The sequence below is a fragment of the Megascapheus bottae genome, chromosome 6 (genome assembly GCF_031878675.1).
Source record: "Megascapheus bottae isolate mThoBot1 chromosome 6, mThoBot2.hap1, whole genome shotgun sequence".
In the NCBI taxonomy this organism is placed as follows: domain Eukaryota; kingdom Metazoa; phylum Chordata; class Mammalia; order Rodentia; family Geomyidae; genus Megascapheus; species Megascapheus bottae.
The window spans coordinates 916,305-940,662 of NC_143514.1; the positions used below are offsets into that span (position 1 = coordinate 916,305).

The 24,358-nt window shown below is 40.2% G+C and overlaps 1 protein-coding gene across 5 annotated transcripts in view; it reads left to right on the top strand.

The window, feature by feature from the left end:
- Positions 1-24,358, top strand: part of Hipk1 (homeodomain interacting protein kinase 1) — a 57,148-nt gene that overhangs the window by 17,007 nt on the left and 15,783 nt on the right. For 4 of the 5 annotated variants that reach the window (XM_090334068.1, XM_090334067.1, XM_090334066.1 and 1 more), the window contains 7 exons: positions 8,737-8,860; positions 11,216-11,335; positions 13,447-13,533; positions 15,241-15,425; positions 16,764-16,926; positions 17,611-17,836; positions 23,639-23,760. In XM_090334068.1, coding sequence (XP_090190194.1) covers positions 8,737-8,860; positions 11,216-11,335; positions 13,447-13,533; positions 15,241-15,425; positions 16,764-16,926; positions 17,611-17,836; positions 23,639-23,760 — 1,027 coding nt within the window. The remainder of the gene's footprint in view (positions 1-8,736; positions 8,861-11,215; positions 11,336-13,446; positions 13,534-15,240; positions 15,426-16,763; positions 16,927-17,610; positions 17,837-23,638; positions 23,761-24,358) is intronic. The other variant, XM_090334069.1, reaches the window with a different exon arrangement.

Consider the following 24,358-nt stretch of genomic DNA (forward strand, 5'->3'; position numbering starts at 1 on the left):
TCTTAGGATGTTTTTCTTTGTAACAAGCATGGAATTTTGATAGGATTAACATTGAATCTATGGCCTGGACATTGTCCCTGAGCTCTTCAGTTCAAGGCTACCAACCTACTCTTGAGCCAAGCCCCCACTTCCTATTTTCTAGAGGTTAATTGGAGATAAAGAGTCTCGGGTCCTTTTGTGCCAGGGCTGGCTTTGAACCTTGATCCTCAGATCTCAGTCTCCTGAGTAGGTAGGATTACAGGTGTGAGCCACCACACCTGGCAGCTTTCATTCATTTAAAAAAAATCTTTTTTAAAACTGATATTGTTTGTATTGAAACTGAGAACCTAGGGTTTCTGGTTTCATTTTGCCATTAGGTAACCTTGGCTAATTTTGAGTTTTTTGGTTTTTGTTTTTTTCTTTGCCAGTCCTGGGGCCTGAACTCAGGGCCTGGACCCTTCCCTTGGGCTTTTTCCTTAAGGCTAGCGCTCTACTACTTGAGCCACAGCACCACTTACAGCTTTTCTGTGTATGTGGTACTGAGGAATCGAACCTAGGTCTTTATGCATGCTAGGCAAGCACTCTTCCACTAGGTCAAATTCCCAGCCTCTAATTTTGAGGTTTTTCACCTTTTAAAAATTAATTCATGTATGTCCTAGGATATTTGAATTACAATTAATTTGTGTTTTTTTAATAAGCATACTTAGTTTTATTCATTTTTAAAAAATAATTGTGAAAAGAGATTGCAATTCCACATGTCAGGTTGTTAGTACAGTGCATCTTGATCAGTGCCACCTGTGTGAGATTTTATTGTGACATTTTCACACATGTATATATGTGCATCCTGTACATTTCTTTTTAAATTTTCTGAACTTCAAATGGTTTTACAAGGTGGTTACAGTTTAACTAGGCCATCTAAGTCTCCAATGCTTTTTGATCAGAGTGTTCAGTTGCTTGTTTATTTATTCTTGTTATGCTTTTTGTTTTGTTTGTATAAAACGGGATAGAACCCAGAGCTTTGCACATGCTAGGCAAATACTCCACTCCTGAGCTACATCCCTCTTGTTTATTTAGTTTGTGTTGGTATTGGGATGGGAACTCAGGGCATTAGGGGCTCTCGTTAGACTTTCCACTCAAGGCTCATGCTCTAGCAGTTAAACACATCTGTATTTCTACATTTGTGCATGCATGTGTGTGTCTGTGTGTCTGTGTCCTGGGGCTTGACCTCATGATCTGATACTGTCCCTGAGCTTCTTTTGCTTAAGGATATCATTCTACCATTTGAGTCCACAGCTCAACTTCTGTTTTTTGTTGGTTAATTAGAGATAAGAGTCTTAGACTTTCCTGCTCAGTCTGGCTTTGAGCCATGATCCTCAGATCTCCCAACCTCCTGAGCAGCTAGGGTTACAGGTGTGAGCCACTGATGCAGGCTCCTACATTTGCTTTTAAGCAAATTTTAAGCATATGGTACAAATATATCCAAACTCTACTGGTGCACTCAGTTCCTCTGAGTACTTGGGAGTTAAGAAGCAGGTCATAACTGAATTGTGAGGACTAAACTCTTATTTGAATCTGTTCAGTGCCTGCAGGTGTTCTTTAACTATTTGTGTGCCTTCAAAGATAAGAACAGGATTTAAAACTGAAAAAAGAACCAAAAAAGATACAAGATGTTTTTATGAGATCATCTCTTAAGTTTTTGTGGGCCCTCAAAGATAGAACAATTTGACTGAAAAAGGGAGAACCAAAAAAGATACAAAATGTTTTTATGAGATCATTTCTTGATGGAATTTCCACTTAAAGGCTAAAAGATTTGAGAGTTGCTGACTGTTTAGCTTTCTCTACTGTGTAATTGACTTGGATATTTTTTGGTGTTAGGTTGTTGGTCTTTGTATTTTTTTTCCTTATCTTTTTAATTTAAGCTATCAGCTCAATAATTTTTTTTGGAGGGAGACCCTGTAGGACCTGGGTGCCTCCAGAGTAGCTAGGATTACAGGCACAAAAGATTTAAGTTTTTCAACAGAATTTCCTATAAATCCAATGTAGTTGCTAACTACGAGAATAATTTCAGGGACTAGGAGTATGGCCTAGTAGAGGGCTTGCCTAGCATGCACTAAGTACCTCATAAACAGTACCTCAGTACCACATAAACAGAAATAGCCAGAAGTGGCGCTGTGGCTCAAGTGATTGAGCACTAGTCTTGAGGACAAGCTCAAGGACAGTACTCAGGCCCTGAGTTCAAGCCCCAGGACTAGCCAAAAAAAAAAAAAGGAAACTACAGTTTGATCAAGGCCACTGATGCAGGAAGTTGAACTTAGATGTATACAAGGTCTCCAGTCTTGTAAGTAGATTTGATGACCTTTGAGATGGGAAGTGAGAAATAATGTTAATGAGAATGATTTGTTGGTAAGTAATCCTCACTTCATCTGGGTTTTAAATAAATAAAGCTTAATTTCCTGTAGGAACTTTTTAGTATAAAGGTTGAGAGGCAACAGGCTGTTTCTTCTACTTAGCTCTAGCAAGTAGAACCTGTTTAGTGTTTTTCTTTAAGGATGCGATGTATCTTTAAAGAAGAGATTCACAGTGGTCAAAATAGCAAGTAATGGCATTTTCCTACTGAAGTGGATACTGCCAGATTTTTTTTTTAGCAGTTGCTTTCCTGTGTTTGAGTAGATAATCTTTTTACTTCCCAGTTAGAATGCTAGAGGTGAAAAAGGGACCTTCAATTTGTCCAGGTGAAGTAGACTAGGATTTTTGTTTTGTTTTGTTTTCCTGGTGTTTGTGAGGATTGTGGTTTGAGGTCAGCCCAGGCAGAAAACTCCACAAAATCTGTTCTTAACCAAGAGCTGGATGTGGTGCCTGTCTGTTATTTGAGCAATGGAGAAAGCCTATGCCTGGACAGGGAGTGAGACCTTATCTCAAAATTAATGAGCAAAAATTAGCTCTGGAGGTATCAGCATCATGAGTACCTGCCCTAAACTAGCACAGGTGGCTCACACATGTAATCTTAGCTACTCAGGAGGCTGAAGGATCAAGGTTCAAAGCTAGTCTGGACACAAAAGTCCTTGAGACTTATCTCCAGTTAACCACCAAAGGGCCAGAATGTGGTCTCTAGTGGTAGAGTGCTCGCCTAGCATACTCGAAACCCTGGGTTTGAGTCCTCAGTACCACATACACAAAAAAGTGGTGCTGTGGCTCAAAAGGGTAGAGCTCTAGCCTTGAGAAAGCCCAAGGCCAATGCCCAGGCCTTGAGTTCAAGCCCCAGGACTGGCAAAAAATTAACACAGTCAACCATCAGAAAACTGGAAGGGGTGTGGCTCCTGGTGGCTGTGGCTCTAGTGGTGAAGCACTGGCCTTGAGTTGAAGAGCTCAGGGTCAGTGCCTAGGCCCAGAGTTCAAGTCCTATTACTGACACCCCCCCCCCCAAAAAAAAAAAAAAAGCCTTCCTGGCAAGTGCCAGTACTGATGATGAAGTCTAAGACCTCATGCGTGCTAAATCATACACTCCACCACTGAGCTGAGCTCCAGCCCCTACATAGATTTATGTTGAGCAATTAAGAAATTATGGAGTCCCAATTCTGCACTACCGACTTACATCTTAATTTAGATTTTAAAACATTCAGTCTTCTGAAAAGTAAACCTGCAAAATGATGTTTGAATGTTCAGTAAGGGAGAAAGAAGCTTTAGTCTTCTTGTTCGTAGAGTCAGGCCCTAAAGAAGAAAAGGCCTTCTTGAACCCCGTGAGAAGCTTCATTATATGTTAAATGCTTTTTTAATTTTTCTTTTTGGCTCAGTACCACTTCTGGTTTTCTGGTTGTTAATTGGAGATATAAGTCTTACAGGCTTACTCCGAACTGCAATCCTCAGATCTCAGCCTCCTGAGTAGCTAGTATTATAGGTGTGGGCCTGGCTTTAGCTTTTGTCATTCCAGAAGCAAGAAGAAAACAAAGAAGAAAAACAATTCCCATCAATCTGTTTTTGCTTTTGTTTGTGCCAGTTCTGGGGCTTGAAGTCAGGGGCCTGGAAGCTATCACTAAGTTTTTCTGCTCAAAGCTAGAACTCTACAACTTTAGCCACAGCCCCAGTTCCTGCTTTTTGGACTTTCCTGCCTAGGCTGTCTTGGAACCACAATCCTCACTTCTCAGCCTCCTGACTAGGTAGGATTCTAAACATGAGTCTCCCATACTGGCCTGGAATATTACTTTTGAAGGTGAACAAAATAATAGTTTGTATTAAATACTGTTAAAACTGGGATACTGGACCGGGAGGTTAGCCAAGTGGTAGAGTGCTTGCCTAGTTTGCATGAAGATCTGGGTTTGATTGATTCCTCAGTACCACATACATAGAAAAAGCCAGAAGTGATAGAGCTCTAGCCTTGAGAAAACCTAATGACAGTGCTCACTCAGGTCCTGAGTTCAAGCCCCAGGACTGGCAAACAAAACAAAACACACTGGTAATACTAATTCTCCCTTAATTGTCAAGTGGAATGAATTTGAACAGCCTGGCTCTTCTGTTATTTCAGTGTAAGGATTCACTTATACATCCTCTGGAGTTCCTCATCTACCCTATTTTCTGTGGGCTGCTATAAACTGTCTCCCTCCTCTGTCTCCTTCTCTCTCACCTCCCTTCCTCCTCTCCTCTCCCTCCTTTCTTTCCCCTCTCTTTCCTTTTTTTTTTTTTTTTTTTTCCCCCCGGCCAGTCCTGGGTTTGAGCTCAGGGCCTGTGCCCCATCCTTGTACTTTCTCAAGGCTAGAGCTCTACCAGTTGAGCCTCAGCACCACTTCTGGCTTTTTTCTATGTAATAACGAGGAATCGAACCAGGGTCTTCTTGTGTGCTAAGCAAGCACTCTACCACTAGGCCAAACTCCCAGCCCCCCTCTCTTTCCTTTTTTTTTCTGCTCTCTCTTTCCTTTTTCTTCCCTTCTTTCTTTTCTCTCCCCTCTCTTTTTCCTTCTCTTCCTTTTTTTCTCCCCCTTCTCTTTTCTCTCCCCTCTCCCCTCTCTCTTACCCTCACCCACCTCCCTCCTCCTTCTCACCTCTCCCCCTCCTCTCTCTCACCTCTCCCCCTCTCCTCTCTCTCCTCTCTCTCCTCTCTCCTCCCTCCTCCCTCTCCCTTCTCTCACCTCTCCCTCCTCTCACCTCTCCTCTCCCTCCTCTCTCTCACCTCTCCCTCTCTCACTCACCTCTTTCTTTCCCCCTCCTTCTCCCTACAGGAAAAAATTTTATTTTGTCTCTCCATATTCATTCAACTCCCAGTCCCAAATACATATACACACAGTATAGTAGACATTTATTATTTGAAACAGAGGTGTGCCACGCAGTGGTTCTGTATCTGTTCTGAGTCATTTAGGTGGTTTCTATATAAAGAGATCTGTTTTTTCCAGTTTTCCTCCTGTTATATGAGGGAATCTGGCTGTATCCCTACAGATCCAAATTCCATGACTTGTAAGAAAGAAAGGAAATTTTGAGAAAATGGTAAAATTGAGATTTTCCATCCAGACTTCCTAGGCTCTGCTTTAATAGTTGAGTAGCTTCCAGGTTATTTAACCTCTAAGTAATTTATCTGTCAAATAGAGACATGCAGATAATGATTTTGTCTCAAAATCTAAGATGCTACTAAAATAGTATATACCCTTAAGAAAATAAAAACATTGCCATTTGACTAAAATCATCTTACACAAGAATTTCAGTTCAGAAAGACAAAAGCTTTGCCATTAAAAATATATGGGGTCAGGAGTGTGGCCTAGTGGTAGAGTGCTTGCCTACCATGAAAAAAGCCCTGGGTTCATTTCCTCAATACCACATACACAGAAAAAGTGGGAAGTGATGCTTTAGCTCAAGTGGTAGAGCTCTAGCCTTGAACACAGAGAGGCTCATGGACAGTGCCCAGGCACTGAGTTCAAGCCCCCAGGAAGCATACACAAAAAATGCATACACACCATATTTGTAAGGATCTTAAAATTTCAGAAGTGTTAAGGTTAAAAAAAATATATTTTAGAATTGATGACATACAAATAATACCTTTTATTTATTTATTTTGCCAGTCCTGGGGCCATGCCCCCAGCAATAATATCTATTTTTAAAAGATTATTGTAATGATTAAGCAGCATTTAACTTAACATTTATAAAGGACTTAGAACAATGCACAGCACATAGTAAACACTTATTATTATTGGTTTTGGTGTTGTTTATATCTTTCTTGTCCTCCCTTGTTTTTGTTGTTGAACAGGTGTCAGATTCCAGGGCTCTGCTCATAAAGCACTCATTCCACTGAACTGTATCCTCACCCCCTGCCATTTCCTTTTGAACCTATTTTTTCTTAAGATAATTGTACTTTGATAAAAGCCCATGTATACATATACTGTACATACCTATTTGATTTATTAGTTACATATATAACTTGTACTAATTGACAGTCTAATACACTTAATTCTGAAATTCTGGAGTCAGACTGCCAATTCCAGTCCTTGCTCTGCAGTTTACTCACTTTGGGCAAATTAGTCTGTCTTTGCCAATCCTTTATAAGTGAGAATAATTTATTTTGGATGTATTCACATATAAAAGGCTTTTAATTTATGGATCTTCTTTTAATTTCCTCAGGATTATATTTTTTACTTGGATGGAAATGAACATTTATAAAAGCATAAAGTTCCAAGATTTAAAAAATAATAATGATTGTAATAATAGTTATTATGTCTAAGGTTAAAATACTTGCTGAGTACTGGTGGCTCATGCCTGTAATCCTAGCTACTCAGGGGCTGAGATCTGAGGAGCACAGCTGGAAGCCATCCCAGGCTATGAATCTATGAGACTCATGTCTCCAATTTCAACTACCAGAGCACTCAAAGTAGAGTTATAGCTCAAAGTGGTAGAGTGCTAGCTTTGAGTAAAAAAGCTCAAGGCCAGTCTCTGAGTTCAAGCTGCATGATGGGCCAAAAAATAAAAATAAAAAAGATAGTATATATTGTGTGCAGTAACTGAAAAGCTTTAAAATATTGATTTATTTAGATTTCACAACAACTCTGGATGATAGGTACTCTTTACTATATCGATGGAGGGACCTGAGACACAGAGGGATAAAGTTATATGCCTGCAGCTATTACATGATGGACTAGGATTTCAAACCCAGAGAAGCTAGATTTAGAGTCTGTCATTAACTACTATGTCTTCAGAAACATTTTTCTCACAAAGGATTTTGGCCACACCATTTAGTTGATTGTTGTTGTTGTTGTTGTGTCATGGGGCTTCAACTTGGCCTGGGTACTGTCCCTGAACTCTTCAGCTCTAGGCTACCAACCTACCCTTGAGCCAAGCCCCACTTCCCATTTTCTAGAGGTTAATTGGAGATCAGAATCTCAGTCCTTTTGTGCCCAGGCTGGTTTTGAACCTTCATCCTCAGATCTCAGCCTCCTGAGTAGTTAGGATTACAGGTGTGAGGCATGCGTCTGGCGACATTTGTAAGATAATTCCAAAGGATCTGTAATCCCAGCTACGTGGGAACAGAGGCAAGGAGATGGTTTAGTTTCAGGCCTACCTGGGCAGTTAGCAAGACCTTGCCTCAGAAAAAGACAAAAAAGAGCTAGGGACATAGCTCAGATGGTACAGTGCTTGCCAAGCATAAGACCCTGGCTTCCATCCCAAGACTGACCCTTTATCCCTAGAATGGTCCAATATTCAGAAAGCACTCAAAACTAAAAAATACTTCCTACCTTTATTGTACTTACTTGTTGGTAACCTGACCTAAACCACTATAAGGTTATTTCAGGTCTTTTTTTTTTTTTTTTGGTCAGCTGTGGGGCTTGAACTCAGGGCCTGGGTGCTGTCCCTGAACTCTTTTGCTCAAGGCTAGCACACTACCACTTTGAACCACAGCTCCACTTGTGAGTGGTTAGTTGGAAGTAAGTCTCATAGGGCCTACTTTTCTGTCTAGGCTAGATTTGAACCTCAGTCCTCAGATCTCAGCCTCCTGAATAGCTAAGATTATAGGTAGTGGGCCACTGGTGGCCAGCTTCAGGTCTTTATTTATCTAATTAATAATCCTGATCAGTGTTCTGTTTCAAAAATGTGAATGTTTGGCCGGGAGTTTGGCCTAGTGGTTAAAGTGCTTGCCTAGCATGCACGAAGACCCGGGTTCGATTCCTCGGTACCACATACATAGAAAAAAGCCGGAAGTGGTGCTGAGGCTCAAGTGGTAGAGCTCTAGCCTTGAGAAAGTCCAAGAACAGTACTCAGGCCCTGAGCTCAAGCCCAGGACTGGCAAAAAAAAAAAAAAAAAAAAAATGTGAATGTTTGATTATTGGACAACTCCATCTCCCTGAACTTTACTTCGATTGTATATTACTTCCCTATAATTAACAAAATCTTGAGTTTTAAAGCACATCTAGCTCCAGGGATTTTGAGTGACTATTATATACCAAAGATCATTCTCACTTTTATTAAGTAAATGTACCTTAATTTATTTTTGCCAGTCCTGGGGTTTGAACTCAGGGCCTAGACACTGTCCTTCACCTCTCTTAGGGCTGGCACTCTACCACTTGAGCCACAGTACCATTTCTAGTCTTCTATGTATGTGGTACCAAGGAATCAAACCCAGGTCTTCATGCATGCTAGGCAAGTACTCTACTGCTAGGCCACAATCCTGACCCCTTAATTTTAGTAAGTAAATGTAACTTTAATTAGTACTGTGATAGAATTTAGTCAAGATAGGTAATTTCCTCAAATAATAATTTTTTTTTCACCTGATACTTTTGCTTTTGCTAGAGCCCCTGAAATTATTCTTGGATTGCCGTTTTGTGAAGCTATTGATATGTGGTCACTGGGCTGTGTAATAGCTGAGCTGTTTCTGGGATGGCCTCTTTATCCTGGTGCTTCAGAATATGATCAGGTAAGAGTGTGTGTTTGAATAGAAGTAGAAAGCACAAGTAATGACCCCTTGAACAATGTGGTATTAATTAAAGTGTGTGGGTCTGAATAGATGCTTTAAAAAAATTTTTTTTTTGCCAGTCCTGGGCCTTTGACACTTTTTGCTCAAGGCTACTGCTTTGCCACTTGAGTCACAGTACTACTTCTGGCTTTTTCTGTGTATGTGGTTCCGGAGGATTGAACCCAGGGCTTTGTAGATGCTAGGAGAGCATGCTACCACTAGGCCATGCTCCTGGCCTTTTTTTTTTTTTTTTTTTTAAAGATTTGCAATGATTTGAAAAATACTGATTAACTTCACAGCCTTGAAATACTTAGAAAAATTAGGTATGTCATAAATGCACAAATATACATAGATAAGTCTGTTTTATATTTACTATCATGAAACATAATCAGTTATAAAAACCTAAAATGCTAACTCAGTTTGAATTATCCATTATCTTTCTCCTTTGCTACAACAAAAGCTATATGAACACAGGAACTATGTTTTTTGTTGTTGTTGTTTTTTTTTTGTTTTATGGTGGTGAGGCCTGGGCATTGTTCCTGAGCTATTCAGCTCCAGGCTATTGTCTTACCTATTGAGCCACAACACCACTTCTGGTTTTCTAGTGGTTAATTGGAGATGAGAGTCTCACAGACTCTAGTGCCCCCAACTGGCTTTAGACTGTGACCCTCAGATCTCAGTCTCCTGAGTAGCTAGGATTACAGGCATGAGCCATTTTGCCTGCCTCTTTACCCGGTGGCTCACGCCTGCAATCCTGGCTACTAAGGAGGCTGAGATCTGAGGATCGAGGTTCAAATCCAACCCCAGGCACGAAAGTCCATGAGAGTCTCATCTCCAGTTAACCACCAGAAAACCAAAAGTGGCACTGTGGCTCAAGTGCTAGAGCACTAGCCTCGAGCTGAAGATTAGCTCAGGGACAGTGCCCAGGCCCCGAGTTAAAGCCCCATGACTGACAGGGGAAAAAAAAGAACTGGGTGCTTGGTGGCTCATGCCTGTAACCCTAGCTACTCAGGAGGAAGATATAATTATAAGAATGTTTATTGGAAGTTATTCTGATCTATCCTAGAATCTCCTAGAATCTAAAGCTTTTGAAATTTTTATCAGAAGCCTAAGAAAAAGAAAAGATTATACTCAAAAGACTGTGATGGCTGCAATCCTAGGGAGGCTGAGATTGGGAGAATTACAAGTTTTGTCTAACCTGAGCAAAAAGTTCATAGGATCGCATCTCACCAATAAAAAGCTGGCTCATATCATCAGCTAATGCAGGAAGATCAGAGTCCTGGCTAGTCTTGGCATAAATCAGATATCTTGTATCAAAAATTAAGCAAAAAAGGGACCCAGGAGTATGTCCTAGTGGTAGAGTGCTTGCCTAGCATGAATGAAGCCCTGGCTTCGATTCCTTGGTACCATATACACAGAAAAAGCTGGAAGTGGTAGAGTGCTAGCCTTGAGAAAGCTCAGTGACAGTGCCTAGGCCCTGAGTTCAAGTCTCAAGACTGGCAAAAATGAAGGAAGGAAGGAAGGAAAAAAAGGGCTGGGGAAGAAGACCATGGCTCATGTGGTAGAACATCTGCCTAGTAGGCATAAGGGCCTGAGTTCAAACCCTAGTACAGCTCCCCCCAAATCTATAAAACCTCAAAACCAGCCTTCCTTAACAGAAGTCACTGAATAAATATGTGAATGTTACTTATGAAAGTATTCACAAATTACTCCTTCCCTCCCTCCTTCCCCTCTTCCCCCCACCCTCCCTTTGAAGACACTGAATAAATATGTGAATGTTACCTATGGATAAATTCACAAAAAATTACCTGCAGATTTATTCCTCCCTTCCCCTTCCCTCCCCTCCTTTCTCCAGTCTTGGGGCTTGAACTCAGGGTCTGGACACTGTCACTGAGTTTTTGCTCAAGGCTAGCACTTGAGCCACAGAGCCACTTCTGTTTTTGTTTTGTTTTGTTTTTTCTGTTTCTGTGGTACTGAAGAATTGAACATGGCTTCGTGCATGCAAGGCTAACACATTCCCAGCTACATTCTAAGCTATATTTCCAGCTCCTACAGATACTTTTCAGTCCTGTGTATCAGAGATAATTTCTTTGTAACACCTTCCTTCTTTTGGCTAGTTAATACTTCATTTTATTTTTTCAGTTGGGGGCTTGAACTCAGGGTCTGGGCATTGAGCTTTTGTGTTCAAGGCTAGCACTCTACCACTTTGTGCCACAGCTCCACTTCTGGTTTTCTGGTGGTTAACTTGGATCAGTTAATAACTTTATTATTTTCCTTTTCATTCCTGATTGATGATTGATGTTTTTGATATTTCAGATTCGTTACATTTCACAAACACAAGGCCTGCCAGCTGAATATCTTCTCAGTGCTGGAACGAAAACAACCAGGTTTTTTAACAGAGATCCTAACTTGGGATACCCACTGTGGAGGCTGAAGGTCTGTCTTCCCACTGCACTGCCCATTTATGTACTCCCCATTCCCAGTTTTTAATTTGGGTTTTAGTTGTTAAATCCTTGATGAGGAGGAAGAGGAGGAGGAGGAGTAAAAGGAAGAGGAAGGTATGTTTAAAGAATTACTTCTCTAAGGGCTGGGAGTTTGTCCTAGAGTTCTTGCCTAGCATGCACAAAGACCCGGGTTCGATTCCTTGGTACCACATGCATAGAAAAATTTGGAAGTGGTGCTGTGGCTCAAGTGGTAGAGCTCTAGCCTTGAGAAAGCCCAAGGATAGTGTTCAGATCCTGAGCTTAAGCCTTGGGACTACCCAAAAACAAGTAAATAAAAATAAAAGAATTACTTTACTGTATTCATTGAGCATATTCTTGGTTAAAAAAAAAAAAAACAAGGTAGGGCCGGGAGTTTGGCCTAGTGGTAGAGTGCTTGCCTAGCATGCACGAAGACCCAGGTTCGGTTCCTTGGTACCACATACTTAGAAAAAGCTGGAAGTGGTGCTGAGGCTCAAGCGGTAGAGCTCTAGCCTTGAGAAAAATCCAAGGACAGTGCTCAGGCCCTGAGCTTAAGCGCAGGACTGGCAAAAAAAAAAAAAGTAAGATCATTTGGGGCCAGGAGTTTGGCCTAGTGGTAGAGTGCTTGCCTAGCATGCACGAAGACCTGGGTTCGATTCCTCGGTATCACACACATAGAAAAAAGCTGGAAGTGGTGCTGAGGCTCAAGTGGTAGAGTGCTAAGCCTTGAGAAAGCCCAAGCCAAGGACTGGCAAAAAAGAAAAAAAGTGTATTCTTTGGGGCCGGGAGTTTGGCCTAGTGGTAGAGTGCTTGCCTAGCATGCGTGAAGACCCGGGTTCAATTCCTTGGTACCACATACATAGAAAAAAGCTGGAAGTGGAAGCTCAAGTGGTAGAGCTCTGGCCTTGAGAAAGTCCAAGGACAGGGCTCATGCCCTGAGCTCAAGCCCAGGACTGGCAAAAAAACAAAACAAAACCAAAAAAAAAAAAGGTAGAAGCCGGGCACAGCATGGTAGCTCATGCTTGTAATCCTAACTATTCAGGAGGCTGAGATTTGAGGATTGCTGTTTAAAGCCAGCGTGGGTACTAAGGACTTTAAAGACCCTAAAGACCAGAAGACTCTTACCTCCAAGTAATCCCTACAAAACTGGAAGTGGTGCTGTGGCCCAAGGTGTATGGCAGTAGCCTTGAGCTGAAGAGCTCAGGGACAGCACCCAGGCCCAGAGTTCAAGTTCCATGACTGACCCTCCCCCCCCCCCCAAACAAAAGTAGTTAGCCAGACATTGTTGACTTTCGTACCTGTAATCCTACTTCACTGGAGGCTGAGATTTGAGTTTTGGGAGCCATTCAGGTATGAAAGTCCATAACAGTCTTACCTCCAATTATCATAAAGCTGTTAAGTAGAGCTGTGACCTTGAATAGAAAAAGCTCAAGGATGGTGCCCAGGCCCTGAGTTCAAGCCCCAGGACCAGCACAAACAAAATAGAACAAACACTCAAGATAATGAAGTACTGCCTCAGTTAGCTGAAGTTTATGTGTTTAGAATCAGAGTTGCAGGGGTGGGGATGGGATGGGTAATGGAGGATAGTGCTCACAATTAAGTGAAATTCAGTAGTGATTATTTTAGAATATTCTTATAGTAAACATGATAAAAGGCCCTAATTTTCTACTTGCCACATTTAGGCCTTACATATTTTCTTGTAGCAAGTACCTACTTTTTACTTTTGAGCTTCCTCCTTTCATTTGAGAAATCACTGATTAATTTGATCAATGCTGTGACATTCTGCCTCTGAATCTGTTGAGCGATTAGCAGTGACATTATCGGTTGACTCCAAAGTAGCGCTGAGAGGAAAAATGGCAATGTGCCTTTTAACCTGACTTGCTTTAGGATCTGTATGGCACCGTGGCTTGCATGCATATTTGTATCACTGTTGAAAGGGGTGGCCAGGTGGACACATCTGTCGACTACAAGAGTTTCTGGTTGTTATCTGATTCATCATTGGTTGGCAAGGTGACAACACTTAATCTCTTTGTGTTCCAACTTTAACTTGGATTAAAATATAGAAATAACATACGTTTTTTGTAGACACCTGAAGAACATGAATTGGAGACTGGCATAAAATCAAAAGAAGCTCGGAAGTACATTTTTAACTGCTTGGATGATATGGCTCAGGTAAGAATGGCAGGTTCATAAAGTGTGACGTTCATATGGTTCTTTGACTTAGCTTGTCTTTTTTTTAGTTTTTTTTTTTTTTTTTTTTACCAGTTTGAAAGAAAAAGCGCAGTTGGTATTCTGCCATGTGCTATTAGAACACCTGAACCTAACAGTAAAGGTTAGATGTCACTAATCCTAGTACTTGTAACCAAGACTGCTGAGAAATTTGAAATGATTTTTAGTGCTACATAAAACTTAAGGCTTCCCACATTTTGGAACATTTATATTTGAGGTATTGGAGTTGTAGATCTATATTCAGTTGGTAATTATGCCAGTACTTTTATTATTGTTGTTTAGATATACAAAGAATTAAAATTCTATAAGCCAGGTGATGAGTATGGTAATTCTTACCAGTGTCACCCCTTTCATTGTTCCTGTGCTTGTGCGTGCGTGCGTGCGTGCGTGCGTGCGTGTGTGTGTGTGTGTATATGTGTGTATGTGTGTGTGTATATTGTTTTTGACAGGCTTGGGGCTTGAACTCAGGGCCTGGTCACGGTTCTTGGGTTTTCTCAAGGCTAGGGCTCTACTACTTGAGTCATAGCACCACTTCTGGCTTTGTCCAAGTATGTGGTACCAAGGAATCGAACCCCAGGGCTTTGTGCATGCTAAGCAAGCACTCTACCATGAGGCCACACTCCTGGCCCCTTGTGCCAATATTTTAAAATCCAAAAAGCTCTGAAATCTGACGTACTCTGGCTTCAAGCATTTCAGATGAAAGGATGTTCAACTTGTGTGTTTGTGTTTGTTTTTCTGTGTGTTTTGCCAGTCCTGGGACTTGAGCACTGTGCTTGCGCTTTCCTCAAGGTTAGCTCTCTAGCCACAGCATCACTTCAGGCTTTTTCTGTGTATGTGATACCAAGGAATCAAACCCAGGTCTTTGTGCATGCTAGGACAAGCACTCTACCACTAGGCCAAACTTCCAGCCCCTCAACTTGTCTATATTTTACTTGTCTATATTTTGCTTTTGTTTAGCTGATCCTCTTGCCTGTCAGTATTTTATTTTATTTTATTTTATTTTTTTTGCCAATCGTGGAGCTTGAACTCAGGGCCTGGGCACTGTCCTTGTACTGTTACCAAGGCCAGAACTCTACCACTTGAGCCACAGCCCACTTCTAGCTTTTTGCTATGTATGTGGTACTGAGGCCCCCCCTGTCAGTATTTTAAAACATTGTTTATTAAGTTTCCTTCTTGCCCCATTTTTCTCTATTAAATAGGTAGGTGCTTAAGAGCTAGCTGTTGTTGTTTGTCTTTTCTTTTTTCAATACTGAGTATGGAACCTAGGACACTGCACTTGCTAGGCAAGTGCTTTGCCACTGAGCTACATTCCAGCCCAAGAGCTAACGTTTAATGAGAGTACTTATATTTCACATTCAGATCAGACACTTCCCACTGTTTCACATTCAGTTTAAACATTTTGCACTAATGTTTTCAGCAACTGAAAGTTACATTTATGTAATGACAGGAATTTCTTTATCTTTATTCTACCTCTTAGTGTACATAGAGTTTACTCCTGTGAACATTATTACACTGTTGTAAAAAAGAATTTTCTTTGCTTAAATGCTGACCAAAAAATACTTCCTTCTTTTGGAGAAAAAAACAGATACAGTAAATCTGCAATTTAAGCTTAAATGAAGAAATAACATATTTCTGAATCTTTTTTGGAAGGTCAATATGTCTACGGACTTAGAGGGAACAGACATGCTGGCAGAGAAAGCTGACCGAAGAGAATACATTGATCTGTTAAAAAAAATGCTAACAATTGATGCAGATAAGAGAATTACTCCTTTGAAAACTCTCAACCATCAGTTTGTGACAATGACTCATCTTCTGGATTTTCCACATAGTAATCAGTGAGTACAGTCTGTGGCTTCGATTGAGTGGCCATCTTATAAATGAATTGTCTGATTAGCAGCCTTGGTGCTTGTGCAACTGGCTCACTGGCTTATCTTTCTCAGCAAAAAAGCATGAGATTAAAGAGTTAGATATGTGGGGCTGGGAATGTGGCTTAGTGGTAGAGTGCTTTCCTAGCATGCGTGAGAACCTGGGTTTGATTCTTCAGTACCACATACACAGAAAAAGCTGGAAATGGTGCTGTGGATCAAGTGGTGGAGCGCAAGCCTTGAGCACAAAGAGGCTCAAGGAGAGAGCCAGGCCCTGCATTCAAGCCCCAGGACTAGCCAAAAAAAAAAAAGGGTGGGGGGGGAGTCAGAGTCAGATATGTATTTTTTCAGATTTTTTTTTTAAATTACTTTAGTTAGTTATTGTTGGTCATGGGGCTTTGAACTCTGGGCCTGAGCGTTGTCCCTGAGTTCTATCATGTTGAGCCACAGCACCACTTCTGGTTTCTGGTGGTTAATTGGAGATGAGTCTCACTGACTTTAGTGCCCAGACTGGTTTTGAACCTCTATCCTCAGATCTCAGCCTCCTGAGTACCTAGAATTACAAGCATGAATTACCAACACCCGACTTAAGTGCATAGGGGTTTTTTTTTTTGTTTGTTTTGGGCTTTTTTGGAGGTCAGTTGTGGGGCTTGAATTCTGGGCCTGGGCACTGTCCCTGAGCTCTTCTACTCAAGGCTCTACCACTTAAGCCACAGTGCCACTTTTGGTTTTTTGGTGGTTAATTGAAGATAAGAGTCTTACTGATTTCTGGGCCCAGGCTGGCTGGATTACAGGCATGAGCCACTAGCACCTGGTCTTTTTTCTGATTTTAATGATTATGAAAACCCCTCTCATTTTTTCTGAAAGTACTTAGAAAATAATAAACTTTAAAACCAGTGCCGGTGCTCAGTGCTTATAATTCTGGCTATTTCGTAGAAGGCTTAGACTAAGAGGACATAGTAAGGATAACCTGGGCAAAATAGACTCAACAAAACAGTTGGATGAGTGTGAATCTGTCATTCTAGCTTTGCTGGAAGCTGCTTCCTGCAAATGATAGGAGGATTATAGTTCAGGCAGGAAAGTTTGAGAGACTCCATCTTCAAAAATAACCAGCAAAAAACCAGACTTCCAGTTGCTGAGTGGTAAGAATGCCAACTGAGCAGGCAATAGCAAGTGGAAGGCCCTCAGCATAAATTCTACTACCAGCAAAATAATTGATAAATAACTTGGATCCATTTTTGTTTATCTTGAATTATTTCCAGTTTAGACGTAAATGTTTACTTAACAAATCTTTAATCTCATTTTCAGTGTTAAGTCTTGTTTCCAGAACATGGAGATCTGCAAGCGGAGAGTTCACATGTATGATACAGTGAGTCAGATCAAGAGTCCCTTTACTACTCATGTTGCACCAAATACAAGCACAAATCTAACCATGAGCTTCAGCAACCAGCTCAATACAGTGCATAATCAGGTATTCAGTAAATGGTTTTACTTAGTAGATGGGATAGAAGTGAGTGAGAGTGCAGGCAAGATAAAGACATCTGTTAAGAACTTTCTACTTAACACAAGTCATAGAAACTTATATGCAGTGTCATGTGCTGGCAAAAAATAAATACAGAGGCCTAATCCATGACTTCATAAAGTCTGAAAGCATAGTCACATAACTGAGGTCTTCAATTCCGTATAGCTTGCTCTTAGTTGAATGACATTCTTTCTTCCTGTTAAGAGGATTTTATGTCTCATCACTTAATTGAAAGATACTTAATCATCTTTAAGGGTGGTTTTGCATTTTAAAACCATTATTTTTAAGGGTAAATTTACATTTGTTTGCTAATAAGTGACTTAATTTGAGGCTAAGTTTTGAAGATGTAAGTTTCTCAATTTTTTAGTTTGATAAATACATGTATATATATATATATATTGACCTATCCAACATTTTTTTTGTGCACAAGTTATAAGTAGCTACCACCAGTATAGTAACAAAAGAATAACCATCTGTTACTTTTTGCTTATCTGATTTTTTTATAGTATGCCTTACATTTAGGGATTGGGAAAATTTATAAGTGGAGAAATATTTCATATAGTTATCAAATCTTGTCCTAAATTTTTCTGGGTAGATTCTGTATGTGTGAAAATACCATTCTTTTGTTTTTAGGCCACTGTTTTAGCTTCCAGTTCTACTGCAGCGGCTGCCACTCTTTCTCTGGCTAATTCAGATGTCTCACTGCTAAACTACCAGTCAGCTTTGTACCCATCTTCTGCTGCTCCGGTCCCTGGAGTTGCCCAGCAGGGTGTGTCCTTACAGCCTGGAACCACCCAAATTTGCACTCAGACAGATCCATTCCAGCAAACCTTTATAGTATGTCCACCTGCTTTTCAAAGTAAGTGGTGAGACTCTTACATAATAGGAAGTTGGGTCGACCTGTTCTAGGTAGATCTAATGGTTTAGTTCTGATCTCTGATAAGTTTAAACTCTGCCTCTGATGTTTAAGGTAACTGGGATTGGATGATAATCACAAAGTAAATTTTTCCTTTTTACACTGGTATTTATGATACTAGAGGAGCTTAGTGTTTCTTTCTTTACCTGAATTACCTATTACCATGTTTTGTTTTTTTAATGCATTGAAGCCTTCTATTAAATACAAATATTGAATTAAGTATATATATATTGGTATATACAACAGATACATCTTAAAAATTTGGTTATAAGTATGCTGGGCCGTGTGGCTCAAGCCTATAATTGTAGTTACCTGGGAGGAGGAAATCACAGTTCAAGGCCAACTGTATCACATAAAATTCTTTGTTTATTTGTTGGTCATGGTGCTGGACCTCAGGGCCTGGCACTGTCCCTGAGATATTTTTTGCTCAAGTCTATGGCACTCTGCCACTTTGAGCTAATTGGATAAGTTCTCACGGACTTCTGTGACTTTCAGATCTCAGCCTCCTGAGTAGCTAGGATTATAGGCATGTGCCACCAGCACCCAGCTCATATAAATTCTTGATACTCTGTTTCAGCTCTCTGGGCATGGTGATACATACCTGTGATTCCAGGTATGGGAAGAACAATGTCTGGGTGCATTGTTGTGCACCTGTCATCCCCAGTGATATGGGGAAGTATGAGTAAGAGGATCACAACCCACACCTACCTGTGGCATAAAGTATTATCGTTATTCTACCTCAAGTATTCTACCTCAAGAATAACCCGGCCAGGAGCATGGCCTAATGGTAGAGTGCTAACCTGGCATGCACAAAAACTTGGGTTCAATTCCTCCATACCACATACATAGAAAAGCCGGAAGTGGTGCTGTAGCTCAAGTGGAAGAGTGCTAGCCTTGAGGAAAGCCCAAGGACAGTGTTCAGGCCCTGAATTCAATTCCCAGGACTGGCAAAAACTTAAGTAAATAAATAACCAGTGCAAAATGGTAGTAGAGACAGGCTCAAATAGCAAAGGCCTGGCATGTGCATTCAATCCCTAGCACTGGGGGAAAGATTGTTATTTATTGAATCTAATTTCGTATCATCTTTTAAGATAAAATTATGTCCTACTTAAATATATATTTTATTCTAAAATTTAAAAATCACACTAAAGAATGCAGAAACCTTTTAAATTACTTTCAGTAAGAAAGATCATGACATTGATCTGATAAGCTCTGCAAGCTAGGGTGCTTAGGTGTTCCAGCTCACAAATCATATTTATTGTTCCTACAGTTTCCTGTCAACAGAGGAAGAAAATAGCTGAAGAGGCTGACCCCATGTGTTTCAGTTGATAATAATTTCACATTCCCGTAGTTCTTCATTTTATTGTTATGGTTCTGTAATCCAGCCTGGTTTTTTTTTTTCTTGATTTAAACAACCATTTAGAAGATTAAATTACTTTGTAGATATTTCTGAAGACACTTTGGGAAATTTACTACCAGGCCAGGTGTGGTGGCCTTATCCTAGCCTTTGGGAGGCAGGACCTAAACACCAGTCTGAACTATACAGCAAGGCCCTGTCTCTTTAAAACAAACAAACAAAAAAAAGTAAATAAGGTGTCAGTGTGGGTGTAAATTGGGTTTCAAGCTTCTTATATAGACCTTACATAGAAGTAGGTAGCATTTTTACCTTTTTACTTCAGTTACTTATTGACTATGACTCTCTTGTTTGTTTGGTTTCTGACAGAGTCGGAGCAAGCAGAAGGAAATGAGGGGCTGGGGGAGACTGAGAGATTACCGGGAGGCCAGGAGAGCGATAGCCATGTAAACCAGGGAGAGACCACAGGGAGAGCGGAGGAGCAGATTCAAAATCCGTAAATGCAAATTTAGCCTCACTTACCAAATTATTTTTAACGTATGCTTTATAGTAGTAAACTCTTATGCATTGGGTCATTAGATATCAAAAATTAGCCATCGCTACCTTTTCCAAAGTGAATTACATTGGAATAGTTTTCAGATATGGGATCCTGATATTTTCCCTTACTAAAACAAAAACTGAGGTGATAGGGGAGAGTGGGAGGATAGCCATAGCCCCTTTTCATAAGAACTAGGTAAGTGTAAACTTTGGAAACTTCCTATCCCCCATCTAGAAGTGTAATAACCTCTGAGGAGCTAGTAGAACAAAAAAAAGGTCAGCTGGTAACTCATGCCTATAATATTAGCAGCTCAGTAGGCTGAGATCTGAGGACTTAAGTTCAAGCCAGGCCAGGCATACAAATCCTTGAGACTTGTCTCCAGCTAACTACCAACAAGTGGGAAGTGGAGTTTAAGTCCTAGTAGCAACACCAAAGGGAGGAAAAAGTTTTTTCTTTCCCAAATGAAAGGGAGTTTTGAAATGAAGATGATTATAATGATACTATCACTATATGTCAAAAAGGGTTTTAAAGTACTTACACATGTATTAACATACCCTTAACAAACAACCATTATTCCCAGTTCCTAAAGGACAAAATCCTCCTGTGCTCAAAGTAATATAACTATTTACTCTGACAGTGATTGGAACCTCGGCACTGGTGCACAGCACATGTCATTTGCAGTATTTATTTATTCCATACTGTAAGGAGCTGTCAGTTAGCAGCCCCCCACAAAGTTCTGATGTCTTCTGAGTTGCTGCTTTTCTTTCATCCCCTTCCTTTACAGGATGCCTGCACTAGAGGGCATAGGTCCTCATTAGGCCTCACCTATGTGGTTTAAAAGACTGTTAGTAAAACAACTCAAGGTTCAAGGGAGGCCTTCCCAAAGTACTGTTATTCTTTGTTTCCACCTGTGGTAGAAAAAAAGCCTAGTTTAACCTACCTAACTCCATGGTTGTGGCTTAGCCTACATAACTGTAGTCTCATTTATAGGTCATACTAATTCCACTTGACCAAAATAGACATACATTTTGTAGAGTGGCAGCTATTCTTGTATCCTTGTCCCTTTTCACTTTTATCACTCTGGGAGTTGTAGCTGCGTTTCTCTAGCCAGCATTGCCTCCTGACTCCTTCATTTGTAGGAGCCTTATACAATGTCCTCTTAAAGTCAGGATTGCACACAAGATTTTGGGTTGCATTGCTTAAGTTAACATGTCTGACAACTTTTAAATCTTACTCAGATTTTATAATTTATTGCTAAATCACAAATTACTGTTGTGGAAAATTGGGAGACTAGCTAGCTGAAAATAGCAAACTGGTTTATAAGTTATTCTCCTTTGATATCTTTGTAATAACATTAAGAAGAAATTAAGCTGAGTATAGTAGTGCATGCCCTGTAATCTTGGTACTTGGGAGGCTAAGATTGGAGGACTTTTGAGTTCAGGGCTAGCCTGGGTACAGTGTGAACCTTGTCAGAGATAGAGAAAAAGGAGGGGAAAAGAAAGTTGATGATAGCTTAAAAAATGTCATTGATGACTTTTCTGAGTAAAATATTTTCCTCTTCACTATACAAAATGTGGTAGTGAAATTAAAGAGGATTAGAAGAAACAGAATTCTCCAAATTTACAGTTTTGATAGGGTAGACCTAGGAGAATCTTTGAAGACCTTCTTTCTTAAGTCTTGGTAAAAAAAAAAAAAAAAAACAAAGAGTTGGTCAGTACTGATGGCTCATGCCTGTAATCGTAGCTACTCAAGAGGCTGAGATCTGAGGATTGCAGTTCAAAGTAATCGTAGCCAGGAAAATGTGTGAGGCTCCAATGAACCAGAAAAACAAAAACAAAAAAACAGAAGTACAATAAGTACAATTGTGGTTCAGGTGTATAGAGCCACTAGCATTGAGCAAAAAAGGCTCAAGGACACAACCCTGAGTTCAAGCCTCAGGACCAGCACCATAAATAATAAATAAGCTATGCTGATCCCCCTTTTCCCAGTTTGATGTTCCTATTTACAAGAATTTATAGTAGATGCTCCTGTCACAGTGATCTATTTAGCATCTATCCCAGGAGAACAGTGAATAAAAAGATAAGTATAACATGATTACTGCTTTCAAAGGTAGCCAGGATTTTTTTTTTTCATTTTCCTAGTTGCTCTTTAACCGTAAGAGCCAGATCAGAAGTCACCACTGACAAGAGAAGATTTCTATAAGCCCAATAATATATCCTACACATAATTTCTTCATTTTTGGCAGGTTAAAGATAGTGTTACTAATGTTTGAAGTTGGTTATAGTTTTTTGAGAAGTGAGGCAAAACATCCTTTAAAATTTTTTAAATAGGACTAGGAGTTTGGCCTAGTGGTAGAGTGCTTGCCTAGTATGCACGAAGACCCGGGTTCAATTCCTCAGTACTACATACATAGAAAAAAGCTGGAAGTGGTGCTGAGGCTCAAGTGGTAGAGCTCTAGCCTTGAGAAAGTCCAAGGACAGTGCTCAGGCCCTGAGCTCAAGCCCACGACTGGCAAAAAAAAATAAACAAATTAAAAAAAAAATAAATTTTAAATAGCCGAGCATGGATGGCTCATGCCTACAATCCTAGCTACTCGGGAGGGTGAGATCTAAGGATAGTGATTCGAAGCCAGCGTGGGCAAAAATGTCTCTGTGAGATGTGAGATTTTTTTTTTTTTTTGAGATGTGAGACTCTTGACAGTGCCCAGGTCCTGAGTTCAAACCTTATAACCAAAAAAAAAAAAAAAAAATCTAAGCTAAAAGGTAGTTTCGATTGCAAATTTAACTGTCTAATTCTTTTTTTTTTTTTTTTTTTTTTTTTTTTTTTTGCCATTCCTGGGCTTAAGCTCAGGGCCTGAGCACTGTCCTTGGACTTTCTCAAGGCTAGCATTCTACCACTTGAGCCTCAGCACCACTTCCGGCTTTTTTTTCCTATATGTGGTACTGAGGAATCGAACCCGGGTCTTCATGCATGCTAGGCAAGCACTTTAACCACTAGGCCAAACTCCCGGCCCCTTAACTGTCTAATTCTTGAAGTTACAATTATGTTCAAGTTTGTTTTTGTTGATGACAGTTTTAAAAAGCACTTAGGTACGCCTCCTCAGTGAACTAAAAGGTAAATATACTACATGAAGTGATAGACAAATGGGATGCATATCGTGTTTTAAATTATATAACATATTAATATGAAAATTCCTCTGGGCATTGGTAGTTCATGCCTATAATCCTAGCTACTCAGGAGACTGAGATCTGAGGATCACAGTCCAAAGCCAGCCCAGGTGGGAAAGTCTATGAGATACTTATCTCCATTAAACTTGCAAAATAAAAGCCAGAAGTGGAGCCGTGTCTCAAGTGGTAGAGCACTAGCCTTGAGCAAAATAAAGCTCAGTGGCAGAGCATGAATTCAAGCTCTAGAATATACATACACATGTACACCCACACACTCGAGAATTCCCTTAAGTCAGTCCTTCCTATGTCAGATGTTTTTGCATTTGATGGGAAACAAGTTTCCCTTTTCCTTTTTTTTTTTTTTTTTTGCCAGTAGTGGGGCTTGAACTCAGGGCTTAAGCACTGTCCTTGGACTTTTCTCAAGGCTAGTGCTCTACCACTTGAGCCACAGCACCACTTATGTATGTCGAACCAGGGCCTTTGTGCATACTAGACAAGCACTCTACCACAAGGCCAAATTCCCAGCCCCAAGTCTCCCTTTTCTTAACTTTTAAGACTTTTATGACCGAAGCTCCTTTGTCTGAAGTGTCTGAAACTAAAACCTGAGCAGTAAAAAAGCTAGATAGAAAACAAAATAATCCTCAAACCCAGCAAAGCAGTTTAACAATGATTTTTTTCCCCGCCAGCTGGGCTACAAGCAACAACAAAACATTCTGGATTCCCTGTGAGGATGGATAATGCTGTGCCAATTGTACCCCAGGCGCCGGCCGCTCAGCCACTGCAGATCCAGTCAGGAGTGCTCACCCAGGTAAAAGCCAGGACAGTATTGCTGAAGCACTTGGAAAGCAGGCATTTTGTTTTAAAAATATGGTATTTGCTTTAACTATAAGATCTTTCTTGGTCATGATTCATTGGTCTTAAAATGCAACATTACATTGTACCAATATACTCATTACTTCAGTATTGCAACTCTCCCTGTGTCTTCCTTAGTTTGGTAGGGATAAAATAATATCCAGATGCTGAGATAGGGTCATCTGAGGAAATTTAACAATATGGGATCAAGTCCCCTACTTATAGATATCCTAAAGATACAGCATACCTACAACACTTTTTATTGTAAACAACAACACTCCACCGGTTGAGAGGTTAAGTCATATCACAGGACACTACCACATTACATTTTTTTTTTCATTCCTATGTTGAACCTGTCTGTAGTAAGCTTTATAACATCACACTTGCCAGATGATTAAGGAACTAAAATGATAGAGAAAAAAAAATGTGAATTCTATATGTAAATGCTTGTGGCCCACTAACCTACAGGAAATTTTGAAATGAAAAAATCCTTTTTTATGAGTAGGAGGAAGAATTCTTAATAAATGACTTTTCATAGAACAGATTCTCTGGGT